General features: G+C 48.7%; 1 protein-coding gene across 3 annotated transcripts in view; it reads right to left on the bottom strand.

The window, feature by feature from the left end:
- Nucleotides 1-724: 724 nt before the first annotated feature.
- The window catches only part of nckap1 (NCK-associated protein 1), a 55,218-nt gene continuing 38,687 nt past the window's right edge, over nt 725-17,255 (bottom strand). For all 3 annotated transcript variants that reach the window (XM_079249392.1, XM_079249393.1, XM_079249394.1), the window contains 18 exons: nt 16,440-16,521; nt 16,307-16,365; nt 16,083-16,228; nt 15,862-15,994; nt 13,971-14,090; nt 11,623-11,762; nt 11,401-11,532; nt 11,094-11,312; nt 9,484-9,614; nt 9,309-9,406; nt 7,824-7,917; nt 6,596-6,678; nt 6,424-6,504; nt 6,102-6,195; nt 5,874-5,990; nt 4,421-4,530; nt 2,293-2,382; nt 725-2,221 (listed from right to left, as the gene is read on the bottom strand). In XM_079249392.1, coding sequence (XP_079105518.1) covers nt 2,105-2,221; nt 2,293-2,382; nt 4,421-4,530; nt 5,874-5,990; nt 6,102-6,195; nt 6,424-6,504; nt 6,596-6,678; nt 7,824-7,917; nt 9,309-9,406; nt 9,484-9,614; nt 11,094-11,312; nt 11,401-11,532; nt 11,623-11,762; nt 13,971-14,090; nt 15,862-15,994; nt 16,083-16,228; nt 16,307-16,365; nt 16,440-16,521 — 2,046 coding nt within the window. In that variant the 3' untranslated portion in view covers nt 725-2,104. The remainder of the gene's footprint in view (nt 2,222-2,292; nt 2,383-4,420; nt 4,531-5,873; nt 5,991-6,101; nt 6,196-6,423; nt 6,505-6,595; nt 6,679-7,823; nt 7,918-9,308; nt 9,407-9,483; nt 9,615-11,093; nt 11,313-11,400; nt 11,533-11,622; nt 11,763-13,970; nt 14,091-15,861; nt 15,995-16,082; nt 16,229-16,306; nt 16,366-16,439; nt 16,522-17,255) is intronic.

Here is a 17,255-nt window from a genome sequence, read left to right as displayed (position 1 = left end):
AATTTTACAAGGAAAAAAAAAAAGTACCAAAAATGTAATAGTTTAAAGACTTTTAATCCTTCAGTTGCCAGTTTTTTAAAATTATTAATAGTCCACTAAAACAGAGTGCATGAAATGTTTTAAATTAAATATTTTGAAGATGGGGTTATAAGCCTTGTATGTCAAATCTATATTGATGTCCATGTTTTTACATAGTATCAGATACTCCCACTGGAGACCTAATTGGCCAAATGTCCCCACTGACTTTCATCAAAACTACAGATTTAATCTAATCATCAGATTAAAATCATTCATTCTTTAATGTTGATGTTGTATAAATAATAGCAGTAAACTGAACTGGCTTTATACACCTCACAAATCACGCAACACCAGATATCTGCAACAAAGGCATGAGCTGCAGGAGGACGCCACCTCGTGGCCTCTTCCTGGAACTGCAGGGATGGTTTAAAACTACTAGAAAACACACCTTTATCCAGGTGTTTTATGACTAATTATGCCCAATTTAAACACAAACCTTCTTGTAAAAAATCGGTGAAGCAAGAAACAACAACAGACATGTGCATAATAGCTCATTAATGGATGTTAATCAGAATTTCAGAAACGTATGTAGATGTAACTTCACTCACCTCCGAAAGCAGGAAAAAGCTTTTTACAAAGCACCACCACACATTTACCGCTCAGGTCTGACACAGCCCTGAAGTTTATTTATTCATGTCATTTAAGTTACACAGTAGAATCAGAAACACAAAAGAAAATAAAAAGGTTAGAAAGAAAACGGCAATCATTCCACATCAAATGGCAGAACGTGTCCTCAAATATCTGTCCTTAGAGTTTATAATGCACATCGCTGCCTGGAGTGTGTGTGTGAGACTTGTTTAAACTTGGAGCTGAAGGTTAAAATCCTGGATGGTGTGCAGAGTAAGCGCTGAGTCCAGGGGTCAGTGATCCATCAGCTGAGGGGTTGAAGCTCTTTTATGTCTCGTTTCTCTTATAAAAACCAGGATGGAAAGTTAGTTGCTGCGTTGAAAACATCAGGAGCTGCAAACAGATGCTCTTTTTTCATCATGATTGCAGCTCCTGGTTGTTGCAGCACTTAGCAGGTCTGAGACCAATCAGCTTATCTATGAGAGGAGCAGGATAAAGTTAAGCACAAGTTTACAGAAATGTTCTATTTTCAACCGGATGTCCATGAAGAAGAACCAGAAGGCAGATATTTACAGCTGTGAGTGTTTCTGCAGCTTGTTCCCACGTTAAAATGTTCCCGTCAACAGGTCACCACTTACAAGCCCCGATACACAACGTCTTAGTGTCAACACATTTTGGCAAATTCTCATCATTGTCGTTGTTGTGAAAGTAAGAAAAACAAACATTAAAAACAGACGAGTTCAGTTCACATCAAAGCAGAATACAGATATTATATTTTACCCACAAAAAGGTCATTTAGTTACACCTAGCTAGAAAATAAAATAAAAAAGAAAAACATCACCATGTTATACAAGAGTGTCTGCGCGCCATGAAACGGAGGAAATCGAGCGTGTGCGTAGCTTCGTATCTGCTCAGGATGACCGTCGGTGTGTTTACGTAAACTTACGAGCAACAGGAACTCCTCACCCGCTTTCCCCGATAAAAATAAACCCACATCACATGGAAAACCATTTGCATTCCCGAAACCGCTGGCCGAAGTTCCGGCCGAAGTTATTGGCCAATGTTGCCGGCCAAAGCTCTGGCTCGAAACCGCCGGCCGAAGACCGCACGACTTCCAATAAAAATAAAAACAAAGGAATATTTCAGTGTCAGCTATATATATTCTATATATTTATATTTTTGTTCTTTAATAACGTCCAAACATTTATGACGTGTTGCTATGGTAACGGTCCCTGGCAACACCATGGAAATGATTGAGATAAAAGATACTGGTCCCGCCTTCCACCAGCGACTTCCCGTCAAGGTTTGGTTTCATTTTTCTTTTTAAATGCTACGCGTTTAGTGTGCCGACATTTCTACGTGCACGCCAGTCGCCTCGCTTCGCCCGTCAGAAACCTCCCGGCGAGGATTAGTGTGTTTAGTCTGGATTTAGTGTGTGGTGGCAGCACGGCGTGGGCGTCTATGCACTGGCGCTGATGCTCTGCTTGTAGACGGCGTGGTAGGCGTTCCGCAGCAGGACGTAGGGGAAGCAGGACTCCAGCAGGTCCATGGTCAGGAAGGGAGACTCCTGCACGATCTGGAGACAAAAACGGCGCCGGTTCAGCCATTACTGCCCTCCTGCTACGTTACCTCACCGTGATCGCTCACCATGTCCAGCAGCAGGTAGACCGACTCTCGGTTACGGGTCGTCATCTTGTCTGTCTCCTGACCGATCTTCAGCAAGCTGGAGGAAGCCAGCTGTAAACACACACACACACACACACACACACACACATGCCACAAACAGACACAGACACACAAAGAAATATTTCCACATATTACTTGATATCAAAAACATCAGCTGAAAAAGAACCAGTATTTAGTGGTGCAGAACCAGCAGTTACTGGTGCAGAACCAGCAGTTACTGGTGCAGAACCAGCAGTTACTGGTGCAGAACCAGCCGCTACAGGTGCAGAACCAGCCGCTACAGGTGCAGAACCAGCCGCTACAGGTGCAGAACCAGCAGTTACAGGTGCAGAACCAGCCGCTACAGGTGCAGAACCAGCAGTTACAGGTGCAGAACCAGCCGCTACAGGTGCAGAACCAGCAGTTACTGGTGCAGAACCAGCCGCTACAGGTGCAGAACCAGCCGCTACAGGTGCAGAACCAGCCGCTACAGGTGCAGAACCAGCAGTTACTGGTGCAGAACCAGCAGTTACTGGTGCAGAACCAGCCGCTACAGGTGCAGAACCAGCCGCTACAGGTGCAGAACCAGCAGTTACAGGTGCAGAACCAGCCGCTACAGGTGCAGAACCAGCTGCTACAGGTGCAGAACCAGCCGCTACAGGTGCAGAACCAGCAGTTACTGGTGCAGAACCAGCCGTTACTGGTGCAGAACCAGCCGCTACAGGTGCAGAACCAGCAGTTACTGGTGCAGAACCAGCCGCTACTGGTGCAGAACCAGCCGCTACAGGTGCAGAACCAGCCGCTACAGGTGCAGAACCAGCCGCTACAGGTGCAGAACCAGCCGCTACAGGTGCAGAACCAGCCGCTACAGGTGCAGAACCAGCAGTTACTGGTGCAGAACCAGCCGCTACAGGTGCAGAACCAGCAGTTACTGGTGCAGAACCAGCCGCTACAGGTGCAGAACCAGCCGCTACAGGTGCAGAACCAGCAGTTACTGGTGCAGAACCAGTATTTAATGGTGCAGAACCAGCCGCTACAGGTGCAGAACCAGCAGTTACTGGTGCAGAACCAGCAGTTACTGGTGCAGAACCAGTATTTAATGGTGCAGAACCAGCCGCTACAGGTGCAGAACCAGCAGTTACTGGTGCAGAACCAGCAGTTACTGGTGCAGAACCAGTATTTAATGGTGCAGAACCAGCAGTTACTGGTGCAGAACCAGCAGTTACTGGTGCAGAACCAGCAGTTACTGGTGCAGAACCAGCCGCTACAGGTGCAGAACCAGCCGCTACAGGTGCAGAACCAGCAGTTACTGGTGGAGAACCAGTATTTAATGGTGCAGAACCAGCCGCTACAGGTGCAGAACCAGCAGTTACTGGTGCAGAACCAGCAGTTACTGGTGCAGAACCAGTATTTAATGGTGCAGAACCAGCCGCTACAGGTGCAGAACCAGCAGTTACTGGTGCAGAACCAGCAGTTACTGGTGCAGAACCAGTATTTAATGGTGCAGAACCAGCCGCTACAGGTGCAGAACCAGTATTTAATGGTGCAGAACCAGTATTTAATGGTGCAGAACCAGTATTTAATGGTGCAGAACCAGTATTTAATGGTGCAGAACCAGCCGCTACAGGTGCAGAACCAGCAGTTACTGGTGCAGAACCAGCAGTTACTGGTGCAGAACCAGCAGTTACTGGTGCAGAACCAGCAGTTACTGGTGCAGAACCAGCAGTTACTGGTGCAGAACCAGTATTTAATGGTGCAGAACCAGTATTTAATGGTGCAGAACCAGCCGCTACAGGTGCAGAACCAGCAGTTACTGGTGCAGAACCAGCAGTTACTGGTGCAGAACCAGCAGTTACTGGTGCAGAACCAGTATTTAATGGTGCAGAACCAGTAGTTCCTGGTGGATAATACACTATGCTGCATCATGTGACAGAAGCTTTAACCCAAGCGGCCAGCTGACAGCTCCTGGCGCCGCAGCCTCTCCGCCGCCATCCTTCGTGACGTTTCATCTGCAGCTGTTCATGATGTGTAATGTGAAACCATGATGGAGATAAATGAGTGAATCCCAACAAGCAGGATAAACAGACTGATGGTCAGCAACGTCTCTTACAGCCAGGAACTCCTTCAGCCGGTCCTCGATGCTTCCCTTGTGGATGGTGAAGAGTGCCGCGGCGATCTGGTTGATGGCTTTGGCCAGGCAGTGGATGTTGTTACAATGGCCTGCAGGGGGCAGCAGACACACACGGTCAGTTCAACGCCTCAACGCCACCGCGTGACCTCCGGAACAGAGAAATGACCCAGAAGGAAATTCCTGGATCAGAATATCCAACTTGCAGCAGGAAAACCAGAGTTTTTTATTCATGGAGACCAGAATCTTCATCAGAAGCTGTGATGAGACTAAAAAGGATGACATGCACGTAGCGGTTAACGTCATGGCGACACCGAGGCCATGCACGACGTGTCAGAAATAACAGCCCGCTGGCCGACACGCAGTCTGCATACAAACAAAGAAAAGTCCTCCTCCTCAGTAACAGCGTTCATTTCCAGGTTGTTGACATTTCACCTCAGATCCACAAACGTCTGATCCATTCAGGAAAACGGCGTTTGGCTCCAACATGGCGTCTCTATTGAGCTAAACATCCAGTTATGTAATTTAACAGAATATATCATTTCTTAACGCCACACGGGTCTCATGATAGAACGGCTGCTTGTTCTGCTCATCTTCAGCCGGTTAAAACCTTCGTTCTGCTTCATGTGTTTCGTGTGAATCTGGATAATGCGTCTCTAAGAGACGTGGCGGCCCCCTCTGGCGCCGTCCCCCCTCCGCGCCGTGCCCCCTCCGTGCCCCCTCCGGCGCCGTGCCCCCTCCGGCGCCGTGCCCCCTCTGGCGCCGTCCCCCCTCCGACGCCGTGCCCCCTCCGGCGCCGTGCCCCCTCCGACGCCGTGCCCCCTCCGGCGCCGTGCCCCCTCCCCTCCGGCGCCGTGCCCCCTCCCCTCCGGCGCCGTGCCCCCTCCGGCGCCGTGCCCCCTCCCCTCCGGCGCCGTGCCCCCTCCCCTCCGGCGCCGTGCCCCCTCCCCTCCGGCGCCGTGCCCCCTCCGGCGCCGTGCCCCCTCCCCTCCGGCGCCGTGCCCCCTCCGGCGCCGTGCCCCCTCCCCTCCGGCGCCGTGCCCCCTGCGGCGCCGTGCCCCCTCCGGCGCCGTGCCCCCACCGCGCCGCACATGTTTTTAGTTTCTGACAAACTGGTGAAGGAATAATCCACCACAGCTCCCAGTTTCTTACAAAGTAAAAGCATCTAAAACTAAAAAAGCAGGATTTTTCTCCCTAACTCGCTGTCTGCTGTCAAGGTTTCCGTCTCCTCCTCCATCCGAACACACCACGCCATCTTTACGTTAAATAAGCCGGTCATGTGACCCCAACGCCACATCTGGTGACGCCTAAATGTGATTTTTGTGATAAACTTCCATGTGGATTTAACTGCCAGTGAGGGTGTTCAGTTTTTGGCCTGTAAAGCACGAGTGGCGTGAAAATGGCGGCTGAAACCACGCCGCAGCTTGGCGGTTACCTTCTATGGCGGGACTGTACTGTGACATCACGTTGCTGGCGAGCGTTGGCAAGGAAACGGCCACGAACACCATCAGCAGACAGGCGATCTTGTACTCCTCTTCCGGACTGATGTTCTCTGCAGGCGGACAAGGACAGCGTGGTCACACACACGGATTGCCTTGCTGCTGGAGTGTGTGTGTGTGTGTGTGTGTGTGTGTGTGTGTGTGTGTGTGTGTGCATGACTCACCGCTCTTCTGAGACGACAGAGCCACCACCAGCGCCGGGTCGATCTCACAGGGTAACCCTGCTGCTGACGACAGCTCATACACATTCATGGCCACCTGGAATCAGACACGTTAATGAGAAGGGAGACGACCCGGAACCGGAGAGCTGACCCGGAACCGGAGAGCTGACCCGGAACCGGAGAGCTGACCCGGAACCAGAGAGCTGACCCGGAACCGGAGAGCTGACCCGGAACCGGAGAGCTGACCCGGAACCGGAGAGCTGACCCGGAACCGGAGAGCTGACCGGGAGAGCCGACCCGGTTCTGCGTGGGTTTGGGGTTTTACCTTCATGTCCGTCTCTCGGGGAATGTGGTCTTTGAAATCCTCCACAGAACTGACCAGGAAAGGAATGTGACACGACAAGACCTGGAGGACGAGAAGGATAGCAGCCTGTAGGAGGAGGACGGAGCAGCAGTGTGTGTGTGTGTGTGTGTGTGTGTGTGTGTGTGTGTCTTACGTCTCTTAGAGCCTCCTGAGCGAGAGAGCGGAAGGACAGGATGACTCCAATGATGGTCATCCTCTTCAGCACACTGTCCACAGCTACACACAGAAAGACACCATCACCGCTTTAGGCCGACTGTAACCCTGCAAGTTGTGTGTCTGCAGGTGTGTGTGTGTCGTATGCAGGTGTGTGTGTGTGTGTCGTATGCAGGTGTGTGTGTGTGTGTGTCGTATGCAGGTGTGTGTGTGTGTCGTATGCAGGTGTGTGTGTGTCGTATGCAGGTGTGTGTGTGTGTCGTATGCAGGTGTGTGTGTGTGTGTCGTATGCAGGTGTGTGTGTGTGTGTCGTATGCAGGTGTGTGTGTGTCGTATGCAGGTGTGTGTGTGTCGTATGCAGGTGTGTGTGTGTCGTATGCAGGTGTGTGTGTGTGTGTCGTATGCAGGTGTGTGTGTGTCGTATGCAGGTGTGTGTGTGTGTCGTATGCAGGTGTGTGTGTGTGTGTCGTATGCAGGTGTGTGTGTGTGTGTGTCGTATGCAGGTGTGTGTGTGTCGTATGCAGGTGTGTGTGTGTCGTATGCAGGTGTGTGTGTGTCGTATGCAGGTGTGTGTGTGTGTGTCGTATGCAGGTGTGTGTGTGTCGTATGCAGGTGTGTGTGTGTGTCGTATGCAGGTGTGTGTGTGTCGTATGCAGGTGTGTGTGTGTCGTATGCAGGTGTGTGTGTGTGTGTCGTATGCAGGTGTGTGTGTGTCGTATGCAGGTGTGTGTGTGTCGTATGCAGGTGTGTGTGTGTGTGTGTCGTATGCAGGTGTGTGTGTGTCGTATGCAGGTGTGTGTGTGTCGTATGCAGGTGTGTGTGTGTGTCGTATGCAGGTGTGTGTGTGTGTGTGTCGTATGCAGGTGTGTGTGTGTCGTATGCAGGTGTGTGTGTGTCGTATGCAGGTGTGTGTGTGTCGTATGCAGGTGTGTGTGTGTGTGTCGTATGCAGGTGTGTGTGTGTGTGTCGTATGCAGGTGTGTGTGTGTCGTATGCAGGTGTGTGTGTGTCGTATGCAGGTGTGTGTGTGTCGTATGCAGGTGTGTGTGTGTGTGTGTCGTATGCAGGTGTGTGTGTGTCGTATGCAGGTGTGTGTGTGTCGTATGCAGGTGTGTGTGTGTCGTATGCAGGTGTGTGTGTGTCGTATGCAAGTGTGTGTGTGTCGTATGCAGGTGTGTGTGTGTCGTATGCAGGTGTGTGTGTGATTACAGGTGAGTTTCTTGAAGAGGGCGGCCATGTGGTCTGGTTTGTCGAAGCTTGTCCTCATCTGGGTCAACACCTCCAAGTTTTCTACCACCAGTTTCTGCATAAAACACACACACACACACACACACACACACACACACACCATCAGCGAGGACAGGTCCAGAGGTACGGGCAGATTGTTCCGGTCAGATGCAGACGTGTTCGTCTCCACACGGGAAGCTAGCGGCGCCTGATGTAAAACATGTCGTCTGGATCCAAACTGGGTTCCTGTTTCTCCGTCAGAACCGACTGTTGGATCCATTTAACTTGGTATCAGGTGTGTTGGAGCAGGGAAGCATCTAAACCCTGCAGGAGAGCAGCCCTCCGGGACCAGAGTTCGGCCAGCAGGAACGGGTTCTGATCGCTTCATGGTCCGCCATGTGACACGGCAGGACTTCCTCTTGTTCCGGCCAATTAAACTGATCGATTCATTCATTCCACAAACGATCCTGGTGGATTCCATCGATCAGGAAAACAACACAGAGTTTACTGTTGGAGTCTAATGGCCTGATGAACGCCACCAGCAAGTCTCGCAGACGGGTTCCGGCTCACGGGGTTCCACTGAACGCACACGCTCCATGGACCAACCGCCTGGCACGCCAACCGCATGGCACGCCAACCGCCTGGCACGCCAACCGCCTGGTCTGCCTGATGCCTGGCACGCCAACCGCATGGCACGCCAACCGCCTGGCACGCCAACCGCCTGGCACGCCAACCGCATGGCACGCCAACCGCCTGGCACGCCAACCGCCTGGCACGCCAACCGCCTGGTCTGCCTGATGCCTGGCACGCCAACCGCCTGGCACGCCAACCGCCTGGTCTGCCTGATGCCTGGCACGCCAACCGCCTGGCACGCCAACCGCCTGGCACGCCAACCGCCTGGTCTGCCTGATGCCTGGCACGCCAACCGCCTGGCACGCCAACCGCCTGGCACGCCAACCGCCTGGTCTGCCTGATGCCTGGCACGCCAACCGCCTGGCACGCCAACCGCCTGGTCTGCCTGATGCCTGGTCTGCCTGATGCCTGGTCTGCCTGATGCCTGGCATACCACCTAGCACGCCGCTACACCAGCAGCGTTTCAGAGCAGAACTTCTCGGCTGCAGCTCGTTTCTCCGATTGACTCGATCCGATCTGCAGGAGTTGCTGAATTTCCGGCATTTAAAGTAAAAAACCGTTAAAGGTTATTCAGCCGGTCCGATGTGTGTTGCTGCTCGCTCATCGGCAGATCTCTGTAAGTCCGGGTTAACTCCCATCGTATCGCGTGTGAATGTGGTGCAGAAAACAGACGTAGGGGGGATTTATGACACGTGGTTCTGAGTTGAAACCCATCCTGCCAGAACTGGACTTCAATCTGTCAGAATTTCTGCAGAAATGTAAAACCGTTCATTTAAGATTGTTTGGAAGGAGAAGTATCAATTCATGAGGTTGTCTACGTTTGCATAAAGGTACCTTCAGCTCCGCCACCTGTGACGAGATGTGCCACATGAGACTCTCGCTGAGAAACTTCATCCCGTACGGTCCCAACAGCTCCGACAGCGAGCGCATCTCTGCGGGAAGAAATCAGGTTACTTTCTGTAGAAGAGGTCAAACACAAGGTCCGCGGTCGCCATCGGCGGGTTTGTACCAGAGATGTCAGAGTACTCCTCAGCGTTGAACGTCAGCTCGTTCTCGGTCGGCAGGTTGACGAAGGCCTTCATGGCGGGGAAGTAGGCGATGTGTCCGTTACTGACCTGCCGGAGCAACGTCTCCAAGTACCTGTAGAGACACCAAACGTTCCGGTTTCAGCCGCAGGAACGCCAACATGTCTGAACGTTCACACAAAGAAATGTTCACCGACAAACTCACGTCTGTGTTGCGGCGTTTGGGAGTAAAAGGGATTTGAATGTAAACCATTTGCATTTATTTTGGTTTTCTCCTAAAATCATACATTTTTAGGACGTTGATAATTTGATAATTATTAGATATGGTAGTAAAATGTACCCGAGTCGTGTACTAGTGTATCTGGGCAACATGTCCGGCAACAGTAACTAAAAGAGGTGAAAGAATTCACAGCAGGACAGTGTGAGACGTATGAACTGGATATGATGACTGGTAAGAGACGGACTGTGTCGAGAAGACGGGGAGAAGTGGACGGATACGACAACAGCAGGATGATTCTACCGACGACATCATGGCAACAAATCTGTTTTCCTTTCCATGTTTGCAACGTGTTCTTCAGAAAGAAATAAAAACAAAGAAAGAAAAACGAGGAAAAAAAAAATCTTACACTGTTTTGTTGTAAAAATGAATTTAATCCATCAATCAAACAGCAGCATGTCCAACATTTACCAACCTGACGACACGCTGCTGCCGTTGGGATGGATTAAATTCATCACGTTGTTCGGTCCGTTATCAGGAAGACGAGATGTCAACATAGAAAAGGGAAGCAAGATGGCCTGTCATGGTAACTCATTTAGCCATGCGATTTAATTGTCTCAGAAATTATTGCGATAAACAATAGTATTGCGCCAAGTGATTATTGTTGTCATTTTGAGACCATTTTAACTTTAAATAACAATAATGCCATAATAATGCAAGTTCACCCTTTCATAGATCAACATACTTTAATTTCTAAAGAACATTTAGCTGGATGTGCAGACGAGACTCATCCAGTCTGCTGAAACAGATCAGGATTTCTCCTGGGGTTTTGGCAACGTGGTTTCTGTGTTACATGGTCTCTAAACACCATGTAACACAGTTACATAGTCTGTGGTAAAGCTCATATAAGGGGACATGTTTGGACTGGACCAGAGGTGGAACGGTAAAACTAAATGTCTTGAAACGTCTTCAGAATGTCATTTTTCATGTCACTGTAAGGTTGTCGAAATGCCCTTTGTCACATGGCTTTACCAACCATGCTGTCTGAATGCACGCCATGTTGCGCTGTCCTGTTGGTGTTTTATCTGTCGGTTAAACACCTCGGTGATGTTGGACTGTCGGGAAGACAGAGCGAGCCTGGTTGTGAAGGTCTTTTTTCCCCAGCTGGGAAAACTGCTGTTGATGTTTGTGTTTTAGGTGCTGATGGAAGCTCGTTGTGTTGCCGTGTTTAGTTAATATGTCTTGAAACAAAACTTAAAAACCATGGCAACGTAAAAAACGCATGTTTGAAACGGACGTCCTCCTTTATGTACGTAGAGGAGCAGATATGGTAGGTATGTATGGTCAAGTATAGCAGGTATGTTTGGTCACACTCACCAGTTAGTGTATAAACTGGTGATGGTGGGCTCCCCGTGGCTGTCCAGGTGCTGCGTCTGCTGCAGGAGGACGTTGTTAAAGACCCGGGTGATGTCGATGGTAACGTAGTTCTCTATGGACTGCAGAACCGTCATGTATGCTCGGACGCTGGTCAGCAGCTCGCTGGGCTTGGCTATCTCCTGAGTAGCCTGGTTGTACATGGTCATCCCGACGATGGACCTGGAGACAGGAGGACGTGGATACCAATAAGCCCTACTTTTCTCCGCTACCGAACTGAAAATGCAGCATTGTCTGGGTGTGTGTTTACTTGGTAAATCGGATCTCCAGGTGTGAGGTGAGGTACTCTCTGGGTGTGAAGGTGTGCTCCCACACCACCAGGTTGGGAACGTAGTTGATGGAGAAGCAGAGTTCGGACAGCGCTGTGTGGAGTTTATCCAGACTGGAAAAAGAAAGTAGAATAAAACATGAAACTTGCCTCCATCAGATACGATGAAACATTTTCAACTACAACAGACGACAACGGACGGACTTGGTGACCAGTAGTCGGTTCTTCCTCATGCTCTCCACTCCTGGTTTCTCCCTCTCCGGCTCGCCCTTCTTCCCCGTCGCCTTCTTGCTCTTCTTGTTCACGGCCTGGCTGATGGTTTTCGCGCAGTGTTTGGGCAGCAGCTATGCATGGAAATGAAGAAGAAGGAGAGGGTTACCTCTCAGAGACAGCTCAGGAGAGGCTTTAAAGCAAGATTTACAATGTTGAACTATAGATAAAAACCCTTTGAAAACAAATATAGCCGCGATTTTTCTATGAAAAACTGCGATTTAATGATGGACTTTCGTTGTCAGCTTAGCGGAAGTATGAACAGCTTCTCCTGCCAACGATAAGATGCAACCTGCAGCTGAAACACTCCAACAGGCTGATTGTAACTAAAAAAGTCTGGTGGGATTGATCTTATTTGCTCCCCAACGTTTCCGTCTGCATGCAGGAGTGAAGGATGGAGCAGGAGATCGACCGGCGGATCGGTTTCAGCGCGACTAGTCATGATTACGTTGACTAATTGGATGATCAACGTGATTGTTTATATTTTTAAAGCTGTTTTTCTTCTAAAACTCTGGCTGTACCTCCCGGTGCCTGTCTGGCTTTCTGTCCTAGATGCACATGCACAGTCGTGATCAGCCATGACGTTACGGAGAAGTGAGCCAACAAAGGAGCTCCAGTTTGGCATCATTTTATAAAAATTCAAGAGAAGCCCGCCATGCTAATTCTGCAAGCTAGAACTTTCCATGGCGGTGTGACAGCAACGCACGAGCGTCTGGAAAGAAAGCACGTTGTGGCCGATTTAGTTTCTGGCGAACAGGGACACTTGTCATCTCTGTAAGCTAACTGACTAGTTAGCGGCTAACGTAAGCTAACTGACTAGTTAGCGGCTAACGCAAGCTAACTGACTAGTTAGCGGCTAACGTAAGCTAACTGGCTAGTTAGCGGCCAAAGTTCATGTCAACAGAGCGCGAAAACAGTTTTTTTTTTAAGTAATTTATTTTGGGTTTCAGGTCTCAAACTCATGTTCTAGTTTAATATCTGTATTTAATGCTACAAACACCACAAGCTGCATAGTTGGTTAACAGTTGTAGAAGAAGAATGAATCTTAATTGTCTTTATTCTTTGATAAAACGTAACACTTAGAGATAACATTTAGCTGGAAGCTAGTGATGTTTATGTAAAAGCAGCTGCATGCTGCTGCCATCAGCTACAATGATGTCGACGAATCGTTTGTTGCAGCGTGACTGCGTCGGTCTGTCCGGGTGATCAAGGAACCGAGCCAAAACTCTTGATTTACCGGTTGGTCTGCATTCCTCCCGTCTGATCGCCAGCTGTGTTTAGAAACTAAGAGAACAAGATGCGGAATACAAGCGGCGGAAAATAGCTTCTCCTCAGGCTCTCTCTCATCATCCAGGAGAAGATCAGAGTAGAGCCGCTGCGCCTCCACACCCAGAAGAACTGGATGAGGCGGTAGGGCATCTGGTCAAGATGCCTCCTGGACGTCTCCCTGGTGAGGCGATCCAGTGACCTCTCGCCGCAAGGAGACACCGAGGAAGACCCAGGAGGGATTTCATCTCTCAGCTGGCTTGGGAACGCCTCAGGATCTCCCCAGCTGGTGAACATGGCTGAAGAGAGGGAGGTCTGGACGTCCTGCTGAGGCCTCTGCCACGGCGACTCAACTCGGATAAGCAGCAGGACCAAGATGTTCACATCTGCAGTCACTGATCTGTTTAACTGCAGTAGTCTGAGTGCTGTGGTGTGAAATCTGGACGAGTCATGCAGAAATTAACCCCTCACCTTTGTGGTGTGCTAATTGCAACTTTTTAAAATCATGACCTGGATTTAAAGCTGGTGATCCGTTCATCAGACTATGCTGTGAATCCCACCAGTGGAGCTGGTAAAGGTTTACAGAAGCTGTTTACAGCTGACATTTATGCATCTTCAATACCTTTTTATAAAGAAACAGTTCAGGAAAATGCTTTTGTTCTGTTCCTGGAAGCCTCTGATTACAGCGATGAAACTCTCAGACGGGATTAAGAGCTTATTTTCAGGGTCTGCAGGTAGTTTACGGAGGAGTAGACCAGGGTTTAACTCAATAGAAAGAAGAATAAAACTACCAGCTACTGTCTAAAAACTCAAAGCAACTCTGAACTTATTCCTTTAACATTCAGAAACAGATGGAAAATGAAAGTTAATCTGACCTAATGACTCAGTATAATCAATCAAACACGATGACGGCTGCGCTTGGGTAGAATTATCGGCCTGATCCAACTTTACACACAGAATAGTTTTATTTCCCCTAACGACGGCGTTGCATGACAAACCTGTGTCTGGACGCCTACCTGGTCGCTGAGCGTACACTGCTCAGTGCAGATGTCCGTGATCAGGTTTCGGGCCTGTTTGGCCATCTCATCCAGGAACATGTTGCACAGCGACAGGCTCCGATCCCCTATGTGGTGACGCTGTGCAGCAAGACACAACAAAAGGAAAGTTCATACCAGGATAAAGCCTTTTAACAGCTTTATGATGCATTTAACTTGTGTTACTCTTCCTCTCTCTACAGTCTGACATACCGGAGGAGGTTTTTATAAAATGGACAAATCATGATTCTGTTTTTATTCATTTTACTTTTTGTCTTTAATAACTTGCTGTAATGCATTTAAGTTTAATGGAAAGCACTTTGTGTTGTTTTGTACCTGAAAGACATGTTATCATGTTTTAACAATTTTATATATTGGATATTGATTTATAATATATTTGGTATTTAATACATGTTCACAGTGACAGTGGTTTGGGATGTTGTGTTAAACATAAACAGAATGCGATGATGAACCTTTATCCAACTGAATAAACGAGACATTTATTGTTTAAACTGATAAAACTTTGTTTAAAGTAAATTTTCACTCATTTTAAGTGTGATGGCAGAAATATGTCCCAGTAAATCTGGAACAGGAACAACAAAAGGCTGTGAAAGCTGAGGACTGAAACAGGTGGGCGCCGTGATTGGATATAAAAGGAGCATCTCCGAAAAGCTCAGTTCTTCACAAGCAAGGACGGGTGGGGTTCACCACTAAGTAAAACTATCTCAACAAATAGAACAGAACATTTCTCAACATACAACTGGAGGAATTTAGATGATTTCAGCCTCTACAGTCCTTAATATCATCAAAAGCTTCAAAGAATCTGAAGAAATCTCTGTATGTCACCAGCAAAGCGGAAAACTGATACCAAATGCTCCGCTGCATTAAAAACTGGCATCATTGTGTGAAGGATATCTCCACGTGGGTTCAGGGAGAATAACATATGTTAAATATAGCATATATTTATATATCTATATCTATATCTATATCTATATATATATATATATATATATATATATATATATATGCTATATATTTATTATAGCGACATAGTTAACTGTTTAAACTCAGACCTGATCAAAGTGGTCTGACGACATTTTGAGTCCTGTCTTCTTCGGGTGTTTTCTATTTGTTGATTTCTGTCTTATTCCTGTTTCTCTTCTTCTTCTTTGGTTTGTTCCTTTCTCTGGTTGTGTGTCAGCTAACTCGACACTTAACACCTTCAGTTGGTTCATGAGGGCAGATTGTGACCAGATCGATGAAAGAATCCGACAAACCTTTCAGACACCAAAGTATGTGATTATAGTGTTGGCTCAACGCAACACGATGACGCTGATAAGACAATATCGCCACACAAAGCAGGAAAGAACGACTTCTGGGTCGCAGAAAGGCGACAAACTAAAAACCATTTCTGTCCGCGGGTCGTTTTTCCAGCTGAATTTATTTGAATATTAACTACAGATGAAACGTATCTTCACTCTTCTGACTGAGGTTTTGTTCCAGATTTTGATCAGAATACTGAAAAACAAGCTGATTAGTTATTTAATTCTGATTTTGAGCTGAATAGTTAATGAAGGAATGATAAACGGACCCGCCGGATCCCACACGGCTTCTAGAAATCTACTCCGTTTAGATGAAAAGAAAATCTGTTTTAAAGTCCTGCACGATGAGGACGATGAAGATGCCATCCTTTCCTACGTTCTCTCTCTACTTCAGCTCTCTCATGACGTCTCGGGGGGTTTTTCCCTGCATTGCTTCCACGTTTTTCATCTATTATACATCACAAACTGGAATTTCCAAAGAGCTAAGTTACAGCAGCTCTGCATGCTGCATTTACCACCCGACAACGGAGCATTGCTGTGACCGGGCTCACCTCCTCAGGACAGAGCTCGTGAGTGCAGGACATGAAGTGTGTGCAGAGCAGCGGGAAGCAGATGGAGTGCCGGCTCTGGGAGGGCAGCTCCAAGCACTGCTGGAACATCTTTTCAAAGGCGCGGCTGTAGAAGCTGCACAAGCAGAAACAGAAAAGGACGTCGCAGAAACAGCAGACACACATTTCAGAGCATGTTGGGAGGCGGGTGTCTTCCAGGTTACCAGAAAATGGACAAGTCCGACGTCTCCACCAGCATCTCCACCAGAGAATCTACCATCTTTGTGTGGAAGATGATGGTGTTCATCATCTTCCCCAGCTCCTTGTGATCAGCGATACCCAGACTGGCTTTGGACACGCTGGTGTAAGCCTGCGGAGAGGAAAAGGGTTTTAAAACCGCGGTAACTCAGGAAGACGATGTGATATCAACACATTAAATTCCACAGACCTGCAGTCTAAACCAGTCCAGTCTCATGCCTCTGAAGTCGAACACCTCTCCATCCTCCACTGCAACGCGTCAACACAAGTTACCATAAAACACACACAGAAGCATCAGAACGCCTTTAGAATCAACGCTTTACCTTGCTTGACACTGAGCGAGGTCATGGTGTTGACGAATGAAGACATGATTATAGATTCATCCTCCGGACACACCGACAGGTTCTGTTAAACACAACAGGAAGGAAGCAGGTCAGACCGTTTCAGACAGAGAAAACCGTCTGCAGCGTTCGCTGCTTCCAGCCAGCAGGTCCGGGAGATGTCAGAGGGGAACCTGCAACTGCATCTCATGTGCGTCTGCAGGCTGCGTTCGCTTGTCAACGGCAGGGAAACTTTCAGCGACTTTAGCAACAACTTAAGTCTTTTATCGTTTTGTGGTAAAAATAATGATTTCTGCCGTTTCTGTCACAGTTTACCTGACTTCCCACCGCGGCTGGAGTGATCGATGCGGCCAGAATCACAATGAAAACAGGAGAGCACGCTAACCCTGGCTAACGTGAAGATGATGGCTGAGAATGGAGAGTAGTGACGACGAGGAAGAAGCTCTGCCTCATTCTGGGGGCCGTAGGTCCTGACCACATCTGTTTCCTGTTACCAGATATTTCTGTTTTCAAGGAGCTTCGCTATCCGTCGCTACACACAGAAAACCGATCAGGTGACCTCCAGTCAGAGCGCTTTGGCTGCATCATGCAGCGTTAGACACAGCGGAACATTGTCGTGTACGGAGGCCCACAGAGAAAGTACATCCCAGCTGTGGAGGTGGGGCTGTGACATACTCCTCGAGGGCCAGAAGGTTTCTGTTGTGTCCCTGCACCAACACGGCTGAATCTAATCTGATTCTTGACGCCTGCAGGACACCGGCCCTCGACGGTCTGACATCTGAGATGCAATCGGTTCAG

This window comes from Telmatherina bonti, assembly GCF_933228915.1.
Source record: "Telmatherina bonti genome assembly, chromosome: 11".
NCBI classification, from domain to species: Eukaryota; Metazoa; Chordata; class Actinopteri; order Atheriniformes; family Telmatherinidae; genus Telmatherina; species Telmatherina bonti.
The sequence above is the reverse complement of the archived record's forward strand: the minus strand, read 5'-3'. Positions and strand labels throughout refer to the sequence as shown.